The 21619-nt window shown below is 34.8% G+C and overlaps 1 protein-coding gene across 1 annotated transcript; it reads left to right on the top strand.

Annotated features, from left to right (window-relative positions):
• The first annotated feature begins 9394 nt into the window (after positions 1–9394).
• LOC107788595 (receptor-like protein 4) lies at positions 9395–16658 on the top strand. The gene is made up of 9 exons (XM_016610283.2): positions 9395–9633; positions 9742–10809; positions 11078–11225; positions 12177–12248; positions 12560–12628; positions 13217–13285; positions 13498–13575; positions 14948–15153; positions 16191–16658. Exons 1-9 carry the CDS (start codon positions 9561–9563, stop codon positions 16295–16297), a joined length of 1890 nt encoding a protein of 629 aa, XP_016465769.1. The 5' UTR covers positions 9395–9560; the 3' UTR covers positions 16298–16658.
• The last annotated feature ends 4961 nt before the right edge of the window (positions 16659–21619 follow it).

The raw sequence follows: 21619 nt of genomic DNA, 5'->3' as shown, positions 1-21619 counted from the left end.
ATTTCAAATATTTATTTTAATAGTAAAAACTACAATTTTTAAAAATAAACTTAGATATAGTACAGTTAATATTCTGTTCGGAAGGAAAGAAACAAAGAAAAAACAGACGTGATGGATGTCACGGGTTTTGAGTTTAGTGCTACCTAATATCTATCACCACAAGCTTAGGAATTGCATATTGTTTCTTTTTTATTCCTTTTCTTGGTTTTATTATAGTCACTGGAAAATAATATTTTTGGAATTTTGTTGTTTTGTAATTTAGTGAGTTAGTTAAGGTGTGATTTGATATCTCTACTTAAAGTTTGACAGAATAACATGTGTGCTACATGCACAAAAAAGTGGCAGCATTCAAGTTAATTTCTTCAATTTCCGAGGTCGCATATAAATAGTTTGATCAGGTGATCCTCCACTTCACAGTTTAATGCTTTTAATAAATTTAAGATAAAATAAATTTATCATATACCCCCTCGGTTCATATTTACTGACATGTATATTAAAATATGTTACTTGACGCATATTAAGAGAAGTTAATTTTTTTTTCCTGTTATACCCACACTATTTATTACTTATTTCAAATTATTTTCTCAAATTCAATAAAATATACATTAATTAATTTAAGTATCATGGTAAATTATGTACTTCATTTATTATTTTTTAAGGGGCGTGAAAAGTCAAAATGTGCCAAATAAAAGTGAACGGAGGGAGTATGATTGTAGTGAAATGAATAAAAAAATTTCATTATTAATCAAAAGTCTTGATTCTAGTTTTGAGAATAAAAAAAAAGTTCTGGTAAAAACATTTCACCTTAACTTGTACTTAGGCGATGCAAATTTAAATTAACCGGGAGTTTAATGACAAAGTGGAACCCTCCACCTCCCCACCTCCCCCCCCCCCCCCCAAAAAAAAATAAGAAAATAAAAAAAATCATTTAGGCTGCATTTGCGATAACGCGATAGTTAAAATTATAATCATAGGTCTTCTTTGAGTGTAAAGGTGAAATTAGAATAAAAAAGTTACTACAGTAATATGTTTTTGATTTCTCTAATTGATAAATATTTTGGATTTTTTTGTGTGTGTAAACCATGGATAAATAGTGTATACTAATTTGTACCTTTAGCCCATATTATAAAATTTGTCATTCATACTTCTAATGAAATAAAAACTGAGTATGTACCTTAATAAATACTCACGATAATGTGATTAGGTATTAGTTCACGAGCATTTGAAGCAATGTAGGTTCAATTATTTGAGGAACTGCTCATGAATATTGACTAGAGAATAAATACCCCAAAAAATAATTAAACAAATAAGATAAATAATTGCACATGGTAATAAGCAATGGGTTGCAAAATCAAAGTCTACTAATTAAATATATGCTCTGTGTATCAAGTGCTATGGAAGTCAACGTAACTTTTACCTTAAGAAAAATTCTACTTTCCAATATTATTTGACTTTTCGTTTTGATATACATTCTGTTTAGATCAATGGTTTTGGTCAAATCGTAGAGAGTTGAAGATTATTAGCTTTAACCTTTGAATACTCTTTTAGGTTCAGTCAATACGCAAATTGTTCATCTCCACTTGTGGATGTAGGCTAATTGGTCGAATCATATTAAATATTTATATTTCTTTTGTTGTTTGATTTATCGTCGTTGAAGATATGTTTTATTTGCTTTCGCATTGATTACCCTAAAAAGCGGATAACAATTAAATTTATACGCACCAAACTGTTTACCATAAAAAACGGATAACAATTGAATTTATAAGCGATTTTAAGGATATATGGATTAATTCAATACAAGTGATTAATGACGTTAGATTAAGCAAATAAAAGACGTAATAATTGACCAAACCAATTATAGGAATGAATCCGAGCTCGGTTAACGGTTTAACGAGGAACATGCCTTCAGTTCTAAACTAACACTTATGAAGAACTTATGAACAAAAATAAAAATTTTGAATATCTTTCAGAAACAAAAGTATAGTGCCTTGATATGCGTGTTACAGTATGTCTAATGAATAATAAGCTCCCCCCTTTATATAGTAGGTGTTAGACCCTTAACAAAGCTAATCGGCAAGTGGCGCGGCAGTAGCAAGGATTTGGCATGATGGCCTTGCCATTGGCCTATGTGCAGAAGGGAAATCAACATACGGGACAATGCGGGCATTGTCAATAAACTGTTGCAAGAGCAAGTGTGACAGACTACACAACTATTTGAGGGCTAAGGCGTGACGGACTACACTAAAGCATGAGTGGGCTGCGAGCAAGTACAGGCTAAGGTCTTGACGGAACTAGGCGGGCTGGACAGAACTAGGCGGGCAAAGCGGGAAAGACCTAGGCGCTAAGATGAGGTAGCTTAGTGTCAAGGCATTGGCATTGACAACTTGATGTTGTCTTGGCTTAGGTGAGTGGGCTGGCACCCAAGGAATTTGTGGGCAAACGACTTAGCAAGGGAATAACATCATGTCTTGGTGACTTGATGCTAAAATCAGCTTGGCATTGGCAAAGGGCAGACTTGATCAAGTAGGGGCGACTTGACATAAACAAGCGGCTGTGGCAGCGGACGTGCGTGCAACTAAGTCATGGGAGACAAGTTGTGGCTATGGCATTGGGGCGGAGCAGTGTCAAAGGAAAAGGTTGGGCACAATGCCAGCCTTGGGCGTGCAGCAGCTGGCCAGAAACGCGCACATGCAACGCACATGGAGTGGTTGTCAAGTGTGATGTGCACATGTTGTGCAGTTGGGCGGTTACAACTGCCATGTCCAAAGAGTTGGTGATAATGGGGCTAAGTCAATGCACATTTTTAGGCATGTTTTAGCATGACATGCACGTTTTTTATCATAGGTAATCATGGCCTATCAGTTGGGGTGTCAACATAAATAGAAAAATTATTTTGGGCTAACTACATTATATATATGTGTGTTAGCAGCCCCAAAAACGGGCTAAGTACCTAGGGAGGGAAATAGGCAAAGATATAGACATAAGGTTGTCTATGTCAAGGCTTGATCATGGCAAGTTATGTGCCATTGCCTTGCCAAAATCTGTGGGCAGCACGAAATGTCTTAGGCACGGCTTTTATAGGGCAAGTTCGTGCAAGAATCGGCTATTTTGTGAATTGGTGTCTGCCAAGGGTGACAACACCTTGTCAAACTCGAGAGTTTTCCTTTGTAATTGATTTATTACAAAAGGTTGGCAAAAGGGTTCCCGTAATCTGCTTGTGCCTTTATTTATTACGTTGCCTTGAAATTATTCTAAGTGTTAAACCTCGAAAGCGAAAGAAAATTGGGCGAAGGCTGAGCCAAGAGGGGACTTGACTGCCGCACAACGGGTTGTTTTTCGGCGGATAGAAAACGCCCCTGTGACAACTGGTATTAGAGTGGAACAGGTTCGTGACGAGGGCGAGACGGCCATGGACAGGACCGTAAGACAGTGGGTACGATCCTAAGAAAGGTAAAAATCTTCCTTTTCGCTAATCACTGATTTTCTGCCGATACGCGCCGAGATTCATACTGTGATATCCGGTTGAGCACGGACATCACGACCCTTTGTTAGGCGTGTGCGGTTTTTTGGTAATGCTCCAAAGTCTTGGGACTCGAACCTGACCCCGAGGACGTGGTCCTGTTGCCCCCGAGGGCAGGTGTTTTGCTCGAGTCCCGATACGAGGGGCTCCTCGCTCTGATTTCGATTCCTTACGGCTACGTTCCTACTCCGTTTGCCTCACGGGGAAACCTAGGTGCTCAATGGACTCGGTTTTACACGTATACATGCATCTTTAACACCCATAAAATGCAAGTGAAGACCATGGTAACCCAAATTTGTCTCAAAGACTTCTGTTCTAAATCTATATGCAGCACAAGCATTTACTATTTCCAGGTTATGTGTGTGAAACAAACGGTCTGCAGCGGCTACTGTATTATATACATCTTTTATACGATTAATATATAAGGAATTCGATCTGTGATAGTAGATAATGGGGAGCATATCCTTCATTTCTACTCTTTCCCTTTTTAGTTCCATGTGAACGAATATAATTAGTTTGACTCTTTAGCCGCTTTCTGTAAATCCAAATGCATCGGCATGTCCACCACGTCTGTATTAAAAATTCAAAGAACAAGAAAACCATAATATTACTAGCCTATTTTTTTCAATTAATCTATATGCCTTATTTTTTAAAATCCATTTCAAGAAAAGGTCACTCTTATATGTTTAATAAATTTTTAATTATGGCATTCTCAATTACTCTAATGACACTCCCGTATAAGTATAGCATAATACATTTAAAACCGCAAGATAAAAGTATATATTTGTATATTATAGTACACAATTTTAATTTGAATACATAAGATACAAAAGCATATGTTATATTTTTTTAACTGCATGCTGGAAACTTAGGACACATTAAATGAAACGAAGAAACATTAAACATATCCCAATCTGTCTTTTAAATATTTTTTGAAATTGTTTGCCAAAATATCAATCCAAGAGTATGGCAAAGAAGTGCATGATGATGAATAGATGATGAATAGATGATGAAATTCTTTGCTGTCTCTGTTGCCTCCTTAGTTTTGTCCCCCTCACCACAAATTCCAATTCTAATCTTTTTAAAAAAAGTCATTCCGGTACACTAAGTATTATGTATTCATGCGATGTTCGAGGAAAATGTCGTATTTCAAAAGGCATGATATAGGCCGTCTACAATAATACAAATATTAGTGATTAATTTTACGGTTCAAACCCATAACTTATAGATCACACGAAAATAACTTTACGAGGACCAATAATTCTTATCTTTGTTCTTTCAATTTCACTTTCAACTAAGCTCAGCAGGACCCTCCACTCTCCAACGCTGCTCCATTAAATATTTTGTATCTTTAATACTACAAAACGACATATTCCCACTTCCTTTGGATTCGGTGTCTCTTTCTCCCTTCCCCCTTCCTTTTCTTTCATAATTCCTTTCTAGCATGATCTTTTTAGCTTTCAGTATCAACGAAATTAAGTCTAGTGGGCTCGAGCCTGGTAGCAATAGTAAGGTTTCTGTGTCACTTATAAGTTACACATCTTTTTGTTCTAGAATAAATTATTAATGCTTGTATTAGAATATTGATTGCCTATACTATATCCCTTTGGGGCGTCGGTTCTTTTTCGTACCTTACGTAAACGCGAGATGCTTTATACATCGGGCTGTTCTTGTTGGAAAAATTGGTTATCGAGAATAATAATTAGCTTGAGGCGAGTCAAGGACACTATCCTTAAGAATATTTCGCTCACATAATAATGAATAAAATTAGGCGTATCCCCGAGGATTCAACAAGCTCTTCCAGTTATTAAACTGAGAACAGAACTAGCAGAAAAACCAAGAAAGAAACCCAGCATATAGGAGGAAAACATGATTCAGAAAGTTATATTAGAAAGTGTGTCTTTAGCTCTCCAAAGACCATATTTATATAGGCGTTGCTCCAACGGCTAGATAACGGGTAGTTTGACTTTATTAATTGTAAAATAACTTACTAAATAATAAGTAAATTTACATAATATTTTAAAGAAAAAGGATTTTTCAAACCAAGATGGACATTGCCTTCTGAGATATCACTAATTTTCCAACAACTCTTAGTTGGTGGCTAAGTGCACAAATAGTCGTTTTTAGGGCCGTTGTATAGATAATAGGCGAAACTTATATATTGGTGTCGACAGTTCAAAACTTCATCGGAAACAACCTATCTCACACAAGGTAGGAATAGAGTTTGCATACATCACATCCTTCCCAAACCTTACAAAGAGATCCTGTTGTGTTTGTTGTCGTTGTTGAGAGTTCAAAACTTCAGATCCAAACGTTTGAATAGGAGGAAGAAGAAGAAGCAACAACACCAACTATAAGAGGAGTTATTTAAAAACTTACTAAACTTTAAATATTTTTAAAAGGTGAATGTGTTTTAAATAGAGGTAGCAAGATTAGATGTGCATTTTTCACCTAATTGGTAATTGGTTAAGGATCATTAACTATTCTGTTTTTATCTTTTCATCTTTATGTAGTGTCACACACTATGCTTCTTCCCTCCGGATTGATTTATCTTATCGAGTAATCGATAACTGAACCGATAACTATCAATAACCGACTAACTGATATCTGATAACCAATATCTTATCGGTTCGATTATTATTGTAACATATTTATGAGCAGATAATCGATATGCCGAATTAATAATATTCACAATCGAATCGAACCGACTGACACTCATCCTAATGGCTCGAGTCTTGAAATTCATCAAGGTAAACAATTTTAGATTAGGTGCATATTGGTTCATCTTATATATCTTCGATATAAACGAAATAAATTAATGAAGCTACTATTGTTAAATATATTCCCAAATATATTTCGAGTTTTATTATGAAGTATCATAGAAGTTCAATTTTGTTGAAGAGATAAAATAGTCAAATTGTAGATGCCTTTTTTATCATGATATGCCGAATTCATAATTCATATATCACCTTATTAAATAGATGATGGAATTTATTTTTTATATAGATAACAACTAATATTACGACAAAAAGGTAGTACAAATATTAAGTAAAAATTGTACGGGGTGCCTTATTTGGTGACCCATTTAACATGTACCCACTTTTCTTTTCTTTTTTTAATTTTCTTTAACTTATACCTAGTGTTTAAACAATTTTAGGCCTTTTTATCCTCTTTCTTCTTCTTCTTCTTCTTCTTCTTCTTCTTCTTCTTCTTCTTCTTCTTCTTACAGTGATTTTATATGGTGTTTGTGAATATATTTTAAGGTAGTTTATGATGTTTTATAGTGATGAGTTATTGTGACATTTTTTTTTTACTATTGCTTAGGGCTTCTTCTTTTTCTTTTTCCTAATTGCAAAATGGGTTAGTTAGATTTATTGTTGTTTTAACAAATTGATGGTTTGTTCTTGTGTTTCAAATTTGAGCTCATTTGGAGTAGATTTAGGTATTAAATTGTATATTGGATTATTAAAATTCAAAGAACAAATTTCTGTTTCTGGGCAATTTGCACTTTAGACCTATCTGGCCTTAAGTGCATGAAAATCTTGGTTGCGCTTTAGACCTTTTGGCCTTAAGTGCATCTGAAGTGTAATTTTTCACTTTAGACTTATTGTCCTTAAGTGTAGGAAAACGTTTGTTGTATTTCAGACCTTTTGGCCTTAAGTGCATATGAACTGCAATTTTTCACTTCAGACTTATTGGCCTTAAGTGCATGAAACTATTGGTTGCACTTCACACCTATTTTTGCCTTAAGTGCATCTGAAGTGTAATTTTTTCGCTTCAGACAAATTTTTGTAACTTCAGACCCGATAAGTTTGAAGTTGATCATAAAGTGGGTAGACTTGCAAATTTTTTTGCAAAGTAAGTATAGATTTAATTGTGACCCTAAAACCGAATATAAATGCAAAAGCCCCAAATACTAGATATCACTTTTATCCAATCTAAATCTATGAAATAAAAGCAATAATTTTCACTTTGGGACCAGTTCCTTGTTACCTTGTGCAGATTTGGCAAAATATGGTAATGTACTTTTCTCCTAACTCCTACTTTCGTATTAATGATCCAACTTCCTCCTTTACTTCTAATTTCTTTCACGTGAATCATTAATTACTCATCAACTTCTCATAAATACAATTACTCCTGCTAGAGGTATATATGGACCGAGTTAGTTCGATTTTTATCAAAACCAAATCAAACCAATTCTATCGATTTGGATTGGTTCGGTTTTGTCGGGTTTTCAAGTTTTTTTGTTACATGAATATTATTTCAATCTTATTTTGTTAAAATTATAGATAAAGCTTTGATAAATGAATATATGTTTAATAAATATGGAAAAAATTGATAAATATATGATCTATTAAAATATTTTAATGAGAGAATTTTTTTAGTAACGCGTGATAGTTATTTTCTTAGTCGTCTAACAATAATTTTTCGTTAATTTATGCTTTCAAAGTTAATACATGAGAGGATCCCAAATATTACTACATTTTCTAAAGAAAAATCACTATGGTCCTATAGATAAGCTCATCCGCTTTACCTAAAATACGTAACACAAATAATATTGAACTAAATTTAAAAATAGATCTTACAGAATACGATTTAATCAAATATGACTCCTTCAAACACAGAGCATGATTTATTTATTTTAAAGTTATAATTAACTCAATTTATTAAAATAATTATCTACACTTCTTTCTTGAGAGAACATACTTTTATCATAATAAATGTTGTAATTACTATCCAACTACTCTAATTAAATTCTTTATCTCAAGCTCTAAATATAACGTGGAATTCACATAAAACAAAAAGTTAGTTTATTCATAACAAATGTTTGCAATTACTAATTTCGATTTCAACTACCCTAAATTCTTTACCTTGGGACCACGTAAAACATATATACTTGACTCCATTATGAAACTCATTTGCATGCATAATTTTTTTTTTCCAACTTATTATGCGCATGATATATATGGATGTTTAAATCCGTCAATGTAAATATGCTCATTACTATATATCCAACTCAAGTACTAAATAGACACTACCAAAACTGTAGTAGGAGGGATAAATTAAAATCCCTTCATCTTTAATCAAATATTTCCATTTCGAGTCATTTAAATAGAGAAATTCCTTATAAAAAGAACCTCCTCATTTACAAGGGAACAATTTCCCCTTAGGTAACATTTCTCTCTTTTCTTGAGTACACGTTTCAAATATAATAAAACTTAAGTATTAAGAGATGTTATTCTTATTATTTCCAATAAGACTATTCGATGACGGATTGTGTTCTGCTTGCAATAATCCAATAAGTATTCCGAGTGAAAAAACATTAGATATTCTATTTTGTGAAACCAACACTTTTAATGTTGTGCGATGTGTATAATAAGTTCTACGCGATATAAATTTATAGTAGTCCATCAAAAATATTCTCTCTCTATATGTACAAAGGCGGGCACACACACATATTTTTTTTAGTTTCCCACCCGGTTTCTGGTACCCATATTGGAGTCCGACTAAATTCGGATTCGTGCCGGAAAGCCTCACATTGTGGTAAAGCACTCCCTAATAAAGGTGACTTCATACCCAGAGACTCAAACCCGAAACATTTGGTTAAGGATGAAGGAATGGTCACAAACACATAGCCCTGAACCAACTATAAAGTTATCTCAATGGTACGTGGACCTTTCCTGGATCCTACCTGAACACGGTATATTTTGTACACCGGACTGCCCTACCCTATATATATATTAGTTATATAAGTTATATTCCTAACCCCTTCCTTCTTTTCTCTTTCTGCATGAGTTCTAATTAACTAGTTTCATTGTCTACTTTACTCGTGAATGCTCATATCTTGATTCAAAAACATTATTCTCCAATCTACAGTCTTCTTCAACTCATTCAAAAACCACAGCTGGCGATGTGAAGGTTTTCTAATGATCATCTAGAATGCTACAATGACACAGATTGCAATAATCCCTCCCCCTTTTCCCTCCCTTATGTCCAGACAACTAAGCTCACATTATCTCTCTTCCCTCTTTACACCAATATGTCTCCCTTCTTCTTCTTCATCTCCCTTTTACCCTTTCTTCCTTCTTCCTCTTCTCTTCACTATCCTTTCAGTAAGCTCCACTTTAACTAACTTCAACTTCATTTTCTCATCATTTTTCCCCAACTGTTTTGCTTTTAACTAACTTAACTAACTCTTCTTTTCCCTCTTTTTCTTGCAGATTATTCTTTACATATAGATTGCGGAAGTCTTTCAAATTCAACTGACGTCTTCAATACGTCATGGATTTCCGACCGTTACTTTACCGGCGGTTCAACCTCCGTTGTATCTGAGCCTCTCCACTTTCAACACCCACAAGAAAAAACACTCCGTTACTTCCCCGTTTCCTCCGGTAAAAAGAACTGCTACACAATTCCAAATTTACCCGCCGGCGGTCGTTACCAGCTCCGTCTATTCACTGTCTACGATAACTACGACGGGAAATCGCATTCCCCGTCGTTTGACGTCTCTGTCGAGGGCAATGTCGTCTTTCAATGGCGGTCCCCTTGGCACGAATCTATCTCACGCGCCGGCGCGTACTCCGATCTGTTTTTTACTATCGATGATGATGACGTGGCGGATGTTTGTTTTTACAGTATTGCCACTGACTCGCCCGTGATTGCTTCACTTGAAATCACGCAAATTGATCCGGCTTCTTATTTAGTCAATGATAGTTCAATTTTGGTCAATTATGGTAGATTTTCTAGCGGGTCGGATCAATGGGGACCCGGTTTTAGTAACGATACGGATCGGTTCGGCCGGTCATGGCAATCGGACTCCGATTTTAGGTCTAAGGTTGCGGGAGTAACCACTGGAGCACATATTAAGGCTATTTCTGCAATGAAAAATGTGGTTAATGTAGATAAAGCACCAAATTATTTTCCTTTAAAGTTGTATCAAACTGCAGTTACCGTAATTGGTGAAGGAGGTGAATATTTGGAGTATAATTTACCCGTGGACGCGAAATTGGATTACTTGTTGTGGTTTCATTTTGCTGAGATTGATGTAAGTGTGAATAGAGCTGGGAAAAGGGTGTTTGAGGTGGTGGTGAATGGTGAGAATGTGAGTAGAGTGGATATTTATGAGAAAGTTGGGAGCTTTGCTGCTTATGATTGGAGTTATGTTGTTAAGAATTTGAGTGATACTGAGTTGAATGTGAGGCTTGTGCCGGTTGTGGGCGCTCCCGTGATTTGTGGACTTGAAAATTATGCTATTATTCCACCTGATCTCAGGACTCTTCCTCAACAAGGTATACCGAAATGACAAGTTATAGTATGTTCTTTACAATATCAATGTACTTTCACCTGTTATAGAAATTGTTTTCCGTTTTCTTAAGGTTACCAATTTGATGTTTGCATAGAGAATTATCTGCAGTTGCCTTTTACACTGTCAATTCATAGAACTTACTAAAATTTTAGTATATATCATGAACTCATTGCCATAGTGTGCATTTTTGGTAATTGAGTTAGTTGTGGATGTTCTTTTTAGCAAAAGTTGTTTTTTGCCCGTGTTTGCAGTTATTGCTATGAAAGCGTTGAAGGAGTCACTTAGAGTTCCGGATAGGATGGGATGGAATGGTGACCCTTGTGCTCCTACTACTTGGGATGCTTGGGAAGGTGTTGCATGTCATCCAACTAAGAACGGATCGCTTGTGATCTCCCAAATGTAAGTTATTCTTTTCTCTCTCTACCGTACGTGGATACATGTTCAATAACGATGGAAGAATGTGTGACCTAGTAGTTGGTGTCTAGCATGCTTGGATATCTTAATTGAGGTCATACCTTTACTGCTAGCTTGGCACGTGTCATAATCTGATAAGGGGCACATACTAATATGTGATGATAAGCACGGCATGGGTGATATAGTAACAATGTATACTGTGTCTGTGTGTGTTGATAACATTAGGGTTTGCTAGAAAACTGATGTAGAAGATCGAGAAACGAAGCCATGCCTTACTTCTAGTTGCAATACAGAGTCGCAGTGCACAATTAGAAATGGACGGAGTTTTTGGAGCAGCTATCTTGCCCAAGTAAATTATCCCTGTATCTGTTCTGAACAATGAAGCATAGCATGGGATATTGAGTTGAATGAAAAATGTAGAACTTGCTGCGCAAGTACCTGGGGCAGAAAATGTATGCCTTGCAGGTCTTTTGCCTATGGCTAAATACCGTAGTGCTCTGCGGTCTTAACTCGAAAAGACGTTTCAAAATATTGTTTCAAGCTTAAGAACCCAATTCCATGGAAGTTATTTTTTGAAATTTTGAGGTGAGGCATTTGAGTTGGTATGTCAATTCACTTAATGAAACCATGGAAAGAAGTCATGGAATTAATTCAGATTTCAGATCCATTAGTACACGAGCCCTTGGAAACCACTGTGGTTGAACTAATGGATCTTTTTTCCACAGCTCCAGTTTCTCTAGCATTCTTATCCTGCCGATCTCACCTCTAACTTGGCAAATGATGTAATCATTAATTTCAATTTGTGTGTCAAAGAAGGAAAGAAAAGAAGTTTCCCCCGTAAAGTATATCCCCTTCACTTTCTGTTGTTTAATTCAATGTGACAACTAAAGCACCACCTGTATATCCTTCTTGATTCTTTTAGTTCTTATCTTTCAGAGATCTTGGAAGCCAAGGCTTAAAGGGATATATCAGTGACCAAATTGGGCTTTTGTCTAATTTGGTAAGCTTGTAAGTATCAACTGTCAATTTCTTACCTCTTAACAGTTTATCTCTTAAATACCTGAATTTCACATGTTAATCCTCCTGTGTAGTATCTCTACTTACTCACTTAGTGGTCCTTATAAAATGATTAAAGAGGTATTCAACAAAATCGGATACACTGACATTCTAGTATTTGCGTATGCTCATTATTATGCCATGATGAATAAATACTTTCGATTGGATCATTTCAGTTGCACCAACTTCTTTTCTGCACTTTTACTGTTTGTTACCTGTGTTTGCAAATATTAATTCTACCTCTCTTTCTTTTTGTCAAACAGGAACTTGAGTTCTAATTCTTTGGGAGGTTCTCTACCGTGGGGATTGGGTCAGAAGTCTCTTGTGAAACTGTAAGACCATATATTTGCACTGTGTTCTTGATCATAATTTTGTTTGCTTGGAATGGTTTGGTGTTTTGCATCTAAGAACTATGAGTTATCAAGTCCGACTTATATAAATTGTTGAATGTTGTTGGAGTCCTGAATACACCGATCCTGCCAGATTTTTCTGATTCACACACTTGCCAGTAGCTTAACAACTTACCACTTGTAAATTCCTTTTATCCTCTGGACCTTTTTTGTTGTTGAGATAAGGTCCTTTTTTCCATGGGCCTTAGCTTGAAGTTTTGGTTAATCAATTTTATGTGAACTAACAACAGTCACTTTTTAAAGCTTGAACATTGAACTCCTCCCAGCTATGTCTTATTGAAGTGTGTTTTTTGCTCCATTTTCCCTAAAACTCTCATCTATTTTTGATATTCTTGTTCAGTGCTCTCTAATTTAGGTTATATTGGGGGTACCCCATCCTTTTTCTCTCTTTTGAAGGGCTAACCCCTTTTGTAAAAGGGAAAAGAGCTGTGCCCTTTTGTCAAACTGGTTTGCTGTTATGTTCTTGGTATTTGAAGCTTGCAATTCATCATTTGGAAATCTTTTGTGCAGGGACTTGTCAAATAACAAATTTACCGGATCCATACCTGATAGTTTAGCTTCTTCCACCTTGCAGTTTGTGTAAGCTTCATTCTTGTTCTCCTTAATCTTTTCATGGATTCGTTGTTGCTTATTTTAGTTTTTGTGAGGTAGCAGTTGGTTATTGCATGATTGTTTGTAGAAAGCAGGATAAGTATATGGGTTGTAAATCATTGGAATTCAGATTAAAGAAATTTTTCTCCTTCAAATTATATTCTGCCTACTTCTAACAGTTCCACTGTAAATTTGCTCAGGTATTTGAACGGTAATGAACTAGAAGGCCTAGTGCCGGAGGAACTTCTTTCCATTGGGGTCCATGGTGGAGCTATTGAGTATGTCATGCGCTAATCTGGCTAAAGTTCTTCCTTTATTATAATTTTAAGTACTTCTAGTAAATTTTTAATTTTCAAATCAGTGCTACTAAACAAACAGGGCTGATTGATGAAGAGTATGCCTTTTCTGCTGATGTCGTTAGTACAAGAATTGAGATGCTCCCTCTGTTAATTACTAGTTTAGGCTGTTAGAAATACCTCATGGCAAAATGGTTTAAATTGGAGTTTGCCCTTTTGTTTCATGACCTATAAAAGTAACTTTGCTGGTCACGCTATTGCCATCAAGACTTTTGTTCATTTGATCTTCAATATTTGATCATGCCTGCTATCTGTTGCCGTAAGAAAGGACAATCTCTTGGTCTTAATTAGGTAAAGCCAAGGAATCCTTAGTAACTCAAGAAGGTTGTTGTTTCCTTTTGGTTTTCTCTGTAATTTATTTTTAACATTCCGAACCTAGAAGCTCCGACTGATTAGTTTCTAAAAATACCTACTTTCCTGTCAGAATGTTTTTGTGGTTTTAGTTAGAAGGTAGCTCATGTAAGGGAAGCATCCAAAGGGTTGTAGAATAATTGCTGGTTTTTTGAACTTTGCGCAAATAATTCTTTGTAACAGCTAGTTGGTTTGTGATGAATTGTAAGACACTGTGTGGGAGTGCGTTCAATATGACAAATGGGAAATATTTTTTGGGAGCTGAAGGGGTATTTTGAGGGCTTCATGGAATTAAAGTAGATCATAGAGGAGGCAGTAGTGGAGTGTCTTTTATCAAAAAAATTTCTGACTTGCAAAATAGAACGGAATTACTCAATTTTTTGTTCTTGGATCGAACAAGTTCAGATGATTAATTGAACTTGAGCTTTCATTAATATTAAAGTTCGAATTCTACTACCAGTTTGGTGACATAAATATTAGGAATAAATTCTACGAGGAAACAACACTATTATTTTGGGAAGAAAGATTTAAAATCATTAATGGTGTAGCTTGTTTTAGAGATTATTTTGCATCAACTGTTTTTGCATGTCTTAAACATGAAGAGTAAATCATAACACAATGGTGCCTTCTGGGTTTGGGTTGGTTTGGGGGGGGGGGGGAAGAAAGGGAAACTGGTGTTGCCTACTTTTGGTTCGACTCCTTTGTCCTCTAAACTCCCTTCAGGAAATGTAGAACACCAAAAGAACATTTTACTGTAAGCTTTGAGATCTCCTAGAAAATGAGTATAGTACAGTCAAATTATTAATTATCTTGGTGGACTCCCCATTTATTCTGTTCTCTTGATAAAAATTCTGCAAGACTGGTTCTTTTGTAGGGGTTTATATTTTGTTTCTTCCTTCATGTACTAGTAGTTTTACTGACAGAAAGCATATTGCTTCCACAGCCTCTCTGGTAATAAAGGGTTGTGTGGAGGACCTACCTTGCCGGATTGTCCGCTATTTTGGAATAAAGAGGGTCTCTCTACAGCTGGTAAAGCTGCAATTGGAATATCATGTCTAGTATTTGTTTGTCTGGTACTGTTCGTGGCATACATCTGCTACAAGAGGAGGCAGAATGATTATGACTTTGGTCTTCCGCATGAACTAATGTGTAAGTGGTTTCTGGGCCATTACAACATGTTATATAGAACTGATTATAGAACTTAGGAGTAGAGCCATAATTCAGAAAGCTTCACTGTTAACTGATTATAGAACTACTTTCATGTGACATCCTGTTTTTGAGGTCAAATGTACATTATTCTCCTTCATTAAGTCTAAAATAAAATGTAAAATTGCATTAACAACTGGTTTAACAAGATTGAACTACCCCATGATCAGGATAATATGAGTTCTTAGATTGTAGAATGTCACACAGTACTCTGTGTCAGCTAAAACATATATATATATATATATATATATATATATATATATATATATATGTTCCAGCTATGCAACTGAATTGTACTTTCTTACGGAATAGCATAGATATGGTCTTTCTTCATGGCTATATCATAGACATAGATGTTATGGTCATAGATTGCCTGTAATATACTTACATAATATCTCATATGATGTCCACTTGTTTTCCAACATTCGTCCCCCGTATTCGGTTCTTTATCTGCCTCACTGACTTTGAAAATATCCAAACTTAACCAATAGGTGGCTTTTAATAACTATATTGTGGTAATATTTGTTCTCGCTTATATACTTATCAAAGAAAAGTATTTGTTCTGGCTGATGACTGATGATAGAGCTTTAAGTTGGTTGTGTGTGGTATGATATTTGAAGCTTTATGAATCATGGCTCTGCTCCTTCATATTTCACTTTGTCACGGATTTGTATTATCACATTCTGAGAGAAATATGCATTGTCAACTTTGTATCTGTCGCTAAAATCTCGGGATAGCAAGTTCACACATATTTATATTTAACTACTCCCTCTTTTATTGAGGGTCAACTAGACTAAATTAAATTGAAGGATGTTTGATTTATTTTCTTAACACGAAATTATCTATTTTCCTGTCGGATATGGTGGATGATATGTACTTTACTTTCTAAGGTAGTTTGGATATTCAGTTTGCACTGTTGTCTATTCTAGACTACGAACTAATCTCTACACCTCTCCACCTTCCAAAATTTATCTCAACAGCATTAGCTGCAAAGAGGAATAGGTATCAGCGGCAAAAGTCGCTGATGACTCTAGAAATGGAGAGTCAGCATGCTAAAGGATTTATACCAACATACAATGCAACATGACATAGTTTGTACTTGTGGGAAGAGACTGAATTTTGATGGTGTTCGACTTGCCAAATAGAGACAGATAGAGAACATTGATTGTGTCCAATACAAGGTGCTGAGGATATGGAGTTTAGAGTGGGCACGAGTGATACGACACAGAGGAGCTTTTGACATTTTCTCAAAATGTGTCCCTAGATGGATGTCCAGAAAAATGCAGATTGTTTTGTAGAGTTCAATGTATGCTAATTTGTTAATGAATCCTCCAAACAGATAGGCAAATGCCTCCATTGTATCATACCCAATTTTGGGCATTTGACAAACGTATATGATTGTGACTCAGCATTGTAATGCACATACAGATAGAGAACTTTTCTTTGTTTGATTGATCCCATAATTTACATTATTGTGTACTGATATTGACGTTACAATACTCAATAGGAATTTGTCATTAAGTAGAACTATTCCTCATGGTTGTATTAGGTCTTGTTTATCTTGAAAAACATCTGTTAGTCAGTAAAATGACCAAACCATATTAGAAGATATGAATTAGAATTGTGATGGATAACTTGTTTGGTACATCAATATTGACAAAGGGACAATGTCAGAAGGCTAGCAGCAACAACAACAACAAGAAGTATGTGATGCTAAATTCATTAACTTTGCTAATAGCCTAAGATAACAAGATTATTTCACCCAGAAAAGTGTATAATTTCAAAGGTGGGAATCTTCTTGGTTTCCCATTTGAGACTACATCAAATATCAATAATCTAACTTTTTCGGTATGCCGCTTTGCTTGCAGAGCTAATGAACATAAGTTAAATCGAATATGAGGAGGAAAGTGAGATTGTTGTCCGATCTTTATCGTCGAATCCCCAAATATGCATCTTTGAGTGTTTCAGCCAATTATCAATTTTCCAATATCAATATTTTGGCTGCTCAAGCAGGTACAGGTACATAAGTGGCTACAACAGAACAACTTACTCCTCCTGGATCTAAACAGGCACACTGCATCTACATATGGGTGACCATTTTTCTTTTTTTTTTTGGCATTTTAGGGCAAAAAAATATAAATTCAACACGATTCACAAATTTTCATGTGCTATAGTCCACGCCATCTTCATTAATTCGGACGATCGGTTTTGAATCGCTTAAAATTTTGCGGGCCCATAAAAATGACCTAAGGAACTATAATCATTGCTTCGCCATGACTATTTTTCGTTTTTTAGCGTTTTAGGGCTAAAAAGTAGGAATTCAGCATGATTCCCAGATTTTTGTGTGCTATAGTCCACGCCATCTTCATGAATTTGGGCGATCGGCTCCAAATTACCTAAAATTTTGGGGGCCCAAAAAAAACAACCTCAAGAATAATAGTCATTGTTTCGCCATGATCGTTCCTATTTTTTAGCTAGCTAATTGCTGTATCTTCAATTTTCTTGTCAAGCTCCCTTTCAAACCAAATAGAAAATCAAACACACCTGAATTGTATTAACTGATTTGCTTCTTTGTTTTACCCTCCTTTATCTATAGATGAACCATGAAATAACGGGCATGATTGTTCTTAAAATTCTAACTATTCGACTCTCTGTTTTTCCACTTTTAATATGGGAAACTTACACAAATGTTCCAAAAATCGTCTCAACTTACCAACCTCTAACCATTAGTCATAGACTTACCAAAACTAGCCAAGCACATATAAAATTTGAAAAACCAAATAAATAAGGTCCTTTCTCTCAAAGAATCACATGCGAAGTTAGCAACATTAGGTGCAAGATGGAAAGGAAATATAATGGACGACGTAGCAAATAAGGTGATGAAATTCAAAAAATATATACAATATTCCAAAAATATAAGCAAAAAAGGAACTTTTTCAATGGGTATAGCTGAAATTCATTGAAAACATATAAATAAGTCAATATACAAAATTTGAGGAAGATTGGAGGTGATTTGGACTGGTTTTGCATCAAAATTCGTAATTAAATCGAGTTTAAAAATTCTTTCGCGACACATGTATCACGCATGTATCTCGCACACAAGTATATGTGGATATATGTATGATGAATAATTGATACAATATGATACATATGTGATACACATATCATTTTTTTTCATGTTTAGTTTTTTCACTTCGAATTTTTAATTCAAACCACCTCAAAACTTCACCAAATCATCCCAAAACTGAGATTCAAGCTCCTTAAGATGTACCCAATCCATTCTAATAACACCCACTTCAAAAAAGCAAAGATTTGACCTTTTTTTTGTCACAAATAAATAATTGGCTAATATTAGTAATATTTTATGAATTGACCAATTTTTGTAATGAGCTACTTATAAATGGATATAGCTGGTAATTTACCTTTTAATATCGGAAGAAATTAAAAAATAGCCAGATTTACAAGTGGTCATTCAAAAATAGCCACAGTTTCAAAAGTAATCGAAATTTAGCCACTTTTCATGTAAAGATAAATCTGAACGAAAATACTGTTCAAAATCCAGAAAAATACTCCAGTATAATCTATCAGTCCAGCATAATATACTGGAGATTCATATTATACTGGAACTTTTCGCGTGTTGGAGTTCCAGAATAATATGCTGGAAGTTCATACATAGGTGCACCGATCTCCAGTATATTATACAGGAACTTTTCGTGTTGCAGCAAAATAATGGTTATTTTTTAGTGACTTTGCAAACGCTGGTTATTTTTGAATAACCAATCCGAAAGCTGGCTAGCCCATGCTATTTTTACTTTAATATTGCGGTAGAGGATACTAAATTATAACAATTTTCTTTTCATTGCCAACAACGTGTTTCGGCTATTGGGCTCATTCATTTAAACTTTCTGACCACATTAAATCGGGTGAAATTCAAAAATAGCTAGATTTATAAGTGATAATTAAAAAATAGTCACAATTTTAAAAGTAATCAAAATTTAGCCACATTTTATGTAAAGATAAATCTGAACAAAAACACTATTCAAAATTCGGAAAATGTTCCAGCATAATATGCTGGAGTTCAATTTTTTACATGTGAAATTCCAGCATAATATACTGGAGTTCGAATTTTTTACATGTGAAATTTCTTCATAATACACCGGAGTTCTAACATAATATACTGGTCCAACATGAAGTTCATACATAGGTGCACCAATATCCAGTATATTATGCTGGAACTTTCCGTGTTGTAGCAAAATAGCGGCTATTTTTCAATGACTTTTCAAACGCTGACTACTTTTCAATTACCAATCCGAATACCGGTTAGCCCATGCTATTTTCACCATTAAATTTGTCAAAAAGTGATATTTTACTCTAATTATATTTGTCACATATATAGCGGGTAAGTGAAATGAGGTTTAAGTTAAAATTATAAGACGCATAGCTCAAATGAGATTTATAAGTATATTTTAAATGAGATTTATAAGTCCCCTTCGCCAAATGCGATTGTAATTTGCCATGCGACATCTACATAATTGGGTGAATAAGAAAGCATGGACACAACTGAATGAAACTGGCCATAAATTATTACTTGAACAGCAAATTTGAGTTTCGATAATGTTATATGAATTAAATATTAGAAATTCGATCCTTTCTAATTATTGGAACAATTTCAGATGAGATCAATATTCCACTAATTAAGACTTTACCTAACAAATGACATGGCTATGGTATTATAATTATTAGAAAAGTAAATAAATAACATATACTTAAACTAAGGTCACATTCATTAGGTTACCATAGACCTTTGACCACAACAAACAACTCAATAAAAATGGATTACCAACGATTGATAATTCAAGTTATGATTACTATAGATCCGCTTGCACACGAAAAAACCTGTAAATTTTCTAAATTAGCATTTATATATATGTTTAAATACTACACATTTTTTCAGTTGGAGAATTCCCTTGATGTTATCTATATCTCTGTTCACTAATTTGCATTTCCGTACTTGGGTTTTTTCCCCTATTAAATTCTCCGAGTTTCATCTCATAAGGCATTTGAAATGTCTCTGTCATTTCTATTCAAGGGGTATTGGATTTAATCCCAACTGGTCCTACAATTAAGAAGTTTCTATAAATCATAATGAAATTTGAGGATGTGGATAGACTTGACCAAGTACAAAAATATATAGTACCAAGTAAAATTCTAGTTGAAAATTATGTTCCAACTTTATTAGGTAGGTAAAAAAAAATTCTTTTAAAACTGGGCTATTTTATATATACACCGACAATAACGTAAAAAAAAATTCTTTTATATTTTTTTGTGTAATTTAATTTATTACAAAAGTTTACTTACCATTTATTTCAAATTACTAACTAATATGTACTATTAAGCAAAGTCACATAAAATGGAGTAACTTTTATTTGATTTGAGTACATAAAACTTAAACACATAACAAATATCATCATAGGTTATTTATATTAGGGTCATTTATGTGGCATACAGGGTGGTTGGATAAATCCAAATGATATTTACAAGCACATTTTTATGTAAAAATAGCACGATATAGCCAGTTTTCGGACTGGTCATTCAAAAATAGCAAGCGTTTACGAAGTCAATGAAAAATAGCCACTATTTTGCTGCAACAGAGACCAGTCCAACATAATATACTGGAGTTCGGTGCACCTGTGTATGAACTCCAGCATATTATGCTGGACTGATATACTTTGCTGACTCCAGTATAATATACTGGAGACTGGAGCACCGATGCTCCAAACTCCAGTATATTATACTGGACAATTATACTTGCTAGAACTCCAGTATATTATGCTGGAGTTCTAGTGTACTTATGTTGGAACTCCATCATATTATGCTGGATTTCCAGCATACTTATCCTGGAACTCCAGTATAATATGCTGGAGTTCAAGCATACTTATGCTGGAACTCCAGTATAATATACTGACGTATTTTCCGGGTTTTCAACAGTGTTTTCGCTCAGATTTATCTTTACATGAAAAGTGACTAAATTTTGATTACTTTTAAAACTGGGCTATTTTTAAACGACCAGTTGTAAATCTGACTATTTTTAAATTTCTCCCCATTTTTATCAACAAAAGCAGCTTTAGAAATATATGAGAAACTTCCTCACAACTTGCTTTTGTGGCCCAACTTTACGAGGTAGCAAAAAATAAACTTTCCAACTAGTTGAGCTTACAAAAAGGACAACAAAAATTATATTCTTAATCGGTGATTTCTGGTCGGACCTTGAATTTGAAGTTGATTTTGTTTGGGAGCATTTTACCTTTTTAATGTGAAACTTCTTCAATTCATATTTAATCGGCACCAACAGGGGCAGAGGTACAGTAGTGGGTGCGGGTTCGAGCGAACCTACTAACTTTTTCCGAAA

Source organism: Nicotiana tabacum, chromosome 20, assembly GCF_000715075.1.
Source record: "Nicotiana tabacum cultivar K326 chromosome 20, ASM71507v2, whole genome shotgun sequence".
In the NCBI taxonomy this organism is placed as follows: Eukaryota; Viridiplantae; Streptophyta; class Magnoliopsida; order Solanales; family Solanaceae; genus Nicotiana; species Nicotiana tabacum.
Note: the sequence above shows the minus strand (reverse complement) of the source record. Positions and strands in the feature narration are given on the sequence as shown.

What these genes read in the sequence shown, in the direction of transcription:
- LOC107788595 (XM_016610283.2), top strand. Translation starts at nt 9,561, where the DNA reads ATGTCTCCCTTCTTCTTCTTCATCTCCCTTTTACCCTTTCTTCCTTCT. An exon ending in TCGCTTGTGATCTCCCAAAT is followed by an intron (nt 11,226 to 12,176) that starts GTAAGTTATTCT and finishes CTTATCTTTCAG; the next exon opens with AGATCTTGGAAGCCAAGGCT. An exon ending in CAGAAGTCTCTTGTGAAACT is followed by an intron (nt 12,629 to 13,216) that starts GTAAGACCATAT and finishes TCTTTTGTGCAG; the next exon opens with GGACTTGTCAAATAACAAAT.